General features: G+C 33.5%; 1 protein-coding gene across 1 annotated transcript; it reads left to right on the forward strand.

Moving 5' to 3' along the window:
• The first annotated feature begins 375 nt into the window (after nt 1-375).
• On the forward strand, nt 376-1151 carry LOC124455536. The gene is made up of 2 exons (XM_047006171.1): nt 376-737; nt 944-1151. Exons 1-2 carry the CDS (start codon nt 451-453, stop codon nt 990-992), a joined length of 336 nt encoding a protein of 111 aa, XP_046862127.1. The 5' UTR covers nt 376-450; the 3' UTR covers nt 993-1151.
• The last annotated feature ends 259 nt before the right edge of the window (nt 1152-1410 follow it).

Below are 1410 nucleotides of genomic sequence, written 5' to 3' on the forward strand. Positions count from 1 at the left end.
TTGTGCCGGAGGGAATGTTATGTTTATTAATTTATGTTAATTTAATAGGATTTACGTTATTAGTTATGTTAATTGTTATAAAGCTAAATATATAAAAGGAGTTAACTTGTACTATCTAGGCAGTGGTAAGATACACATAAATGAAATATAAAACACTACAATGTCTTGCTCAATTTTTTAACTCCAACTCTTCATCAGCTACGTCACTACGTAGATGCATGATAATTTTAAAGTGCATATCTCACAATTTTTTTTAAAGCGCTTTCATATTGGTTCTTTAAAAGTAATCTGAAAATTATATTACAATTTTTCATGCGCTGCGTTGTTTTCGAATTATTATTGAACAAATATGAAATTTGACAATAAAAGTTGATGATTGGCATAGGGCCTGGATCAAGTCTCTGTGACGTAACATAAGGAACAAGTCAAGCGCTTGTTATCAACAATTAGATGGCGGAGTTGAATTCTGATTCGGAAAGCTCTCATAGTTTGCAATGTGATTCGGAGTATGATTATATTCCCGGTTATGTCATCGAAGATGAAACAAGGAACATTAATGACCAGGTATATAATACAATAGATGAAAATCACGGAGAGTCCGAGTCCGATCTTTACGCTGATGAACCAATGGCCGAACAAGCATGGTACGAAGACTACGTTGAAGTGTCAAATGAACATAAAAAGCAACTTGAATTGCTACAAGAAAGACTTGATCACACAGTTGAGTTGATGTCTTGGTGAGTAAAAAAATTTGTAATTTTAATTCAACTTATGAAATGAATTTCAATTCTGAGTTCAAGTTATGAAATATATACATAAGCGTTCAAGATTCTAGGCATGCACCTATTCAAGATTGCCCTCGCTTTTTTAGTTGATTTTGAGGAAAAAATTGTTAAAAGATGCTCGATTACAATTTTTTAATGTGATTTTCTTTATTGATCAGGTGCAAGTGTGGTTTGTGTCAAGTTTCACTTCTCCAGAATCTTCTATAGGCCTGGTGCTGCCAAGAACTTAAGTCTGTAGCTGAAATCTTAACACAACAGTCAGTTCTGGCAGATCTGCCAGCTGTTGCATGTTGTGTCACTCTACACCCAGATTTCAGACCAGTTTGTTTGGAAAAGTGGTTGCTAAAAATAGATGCTAAGAAATACAAAAACAGAGAACAAAGACGATACAGCGAAACAGGATCTGAAAACATGTATGATAGCATATTATGTTATTTCGCAGTATTTAAGTATAATTTATTGTAACAATTAGGCTTTATATTCAGGTTTTTACGATGTGTTGCGTACAGAAAATTCATATCTATGATTTATGGATGCTTAGGAGAAGAAAGAAGACCATTACCAGCATCTGCATACCATGCAATAAGATCAAAACTTAATGATAAAAAGTCGGAATTTAGAGGTA

This window comes from Xenia sp. Carnegie-2017, unplaced genomic scaffold, assembly GCF_021976095.1.
Source record: "Xenia sp. Carnegie-2017 unplaced genomic scaffold, XeniaSp_v1 HiC_scaffold_4, whole genome shotgun sequence".
NCBI classification, from domain to species: Eukaryota; Metazoa; Cnidaria; class Anthozoa; order Malacalcyonacea; family Xeniidae; genus Xenia; species Xenia sp. Carnegie-2017.

Coding starts and splice junctions, on each gene's coding strand:
- LOC124455536 (XM_047006171.1), top strand. CDS start 451: ATGGCGGAGTTGAATTCTGATTCGGAAAGCTCTCATAGTTTGCAATGT. Junction 738..943: donor ACAGTTGAGTTGATGTCTTG/GTGAGTAAAAAA, acceptor TTTATTGATCAG/GTGCAAGTGTGGTTTGTGTC.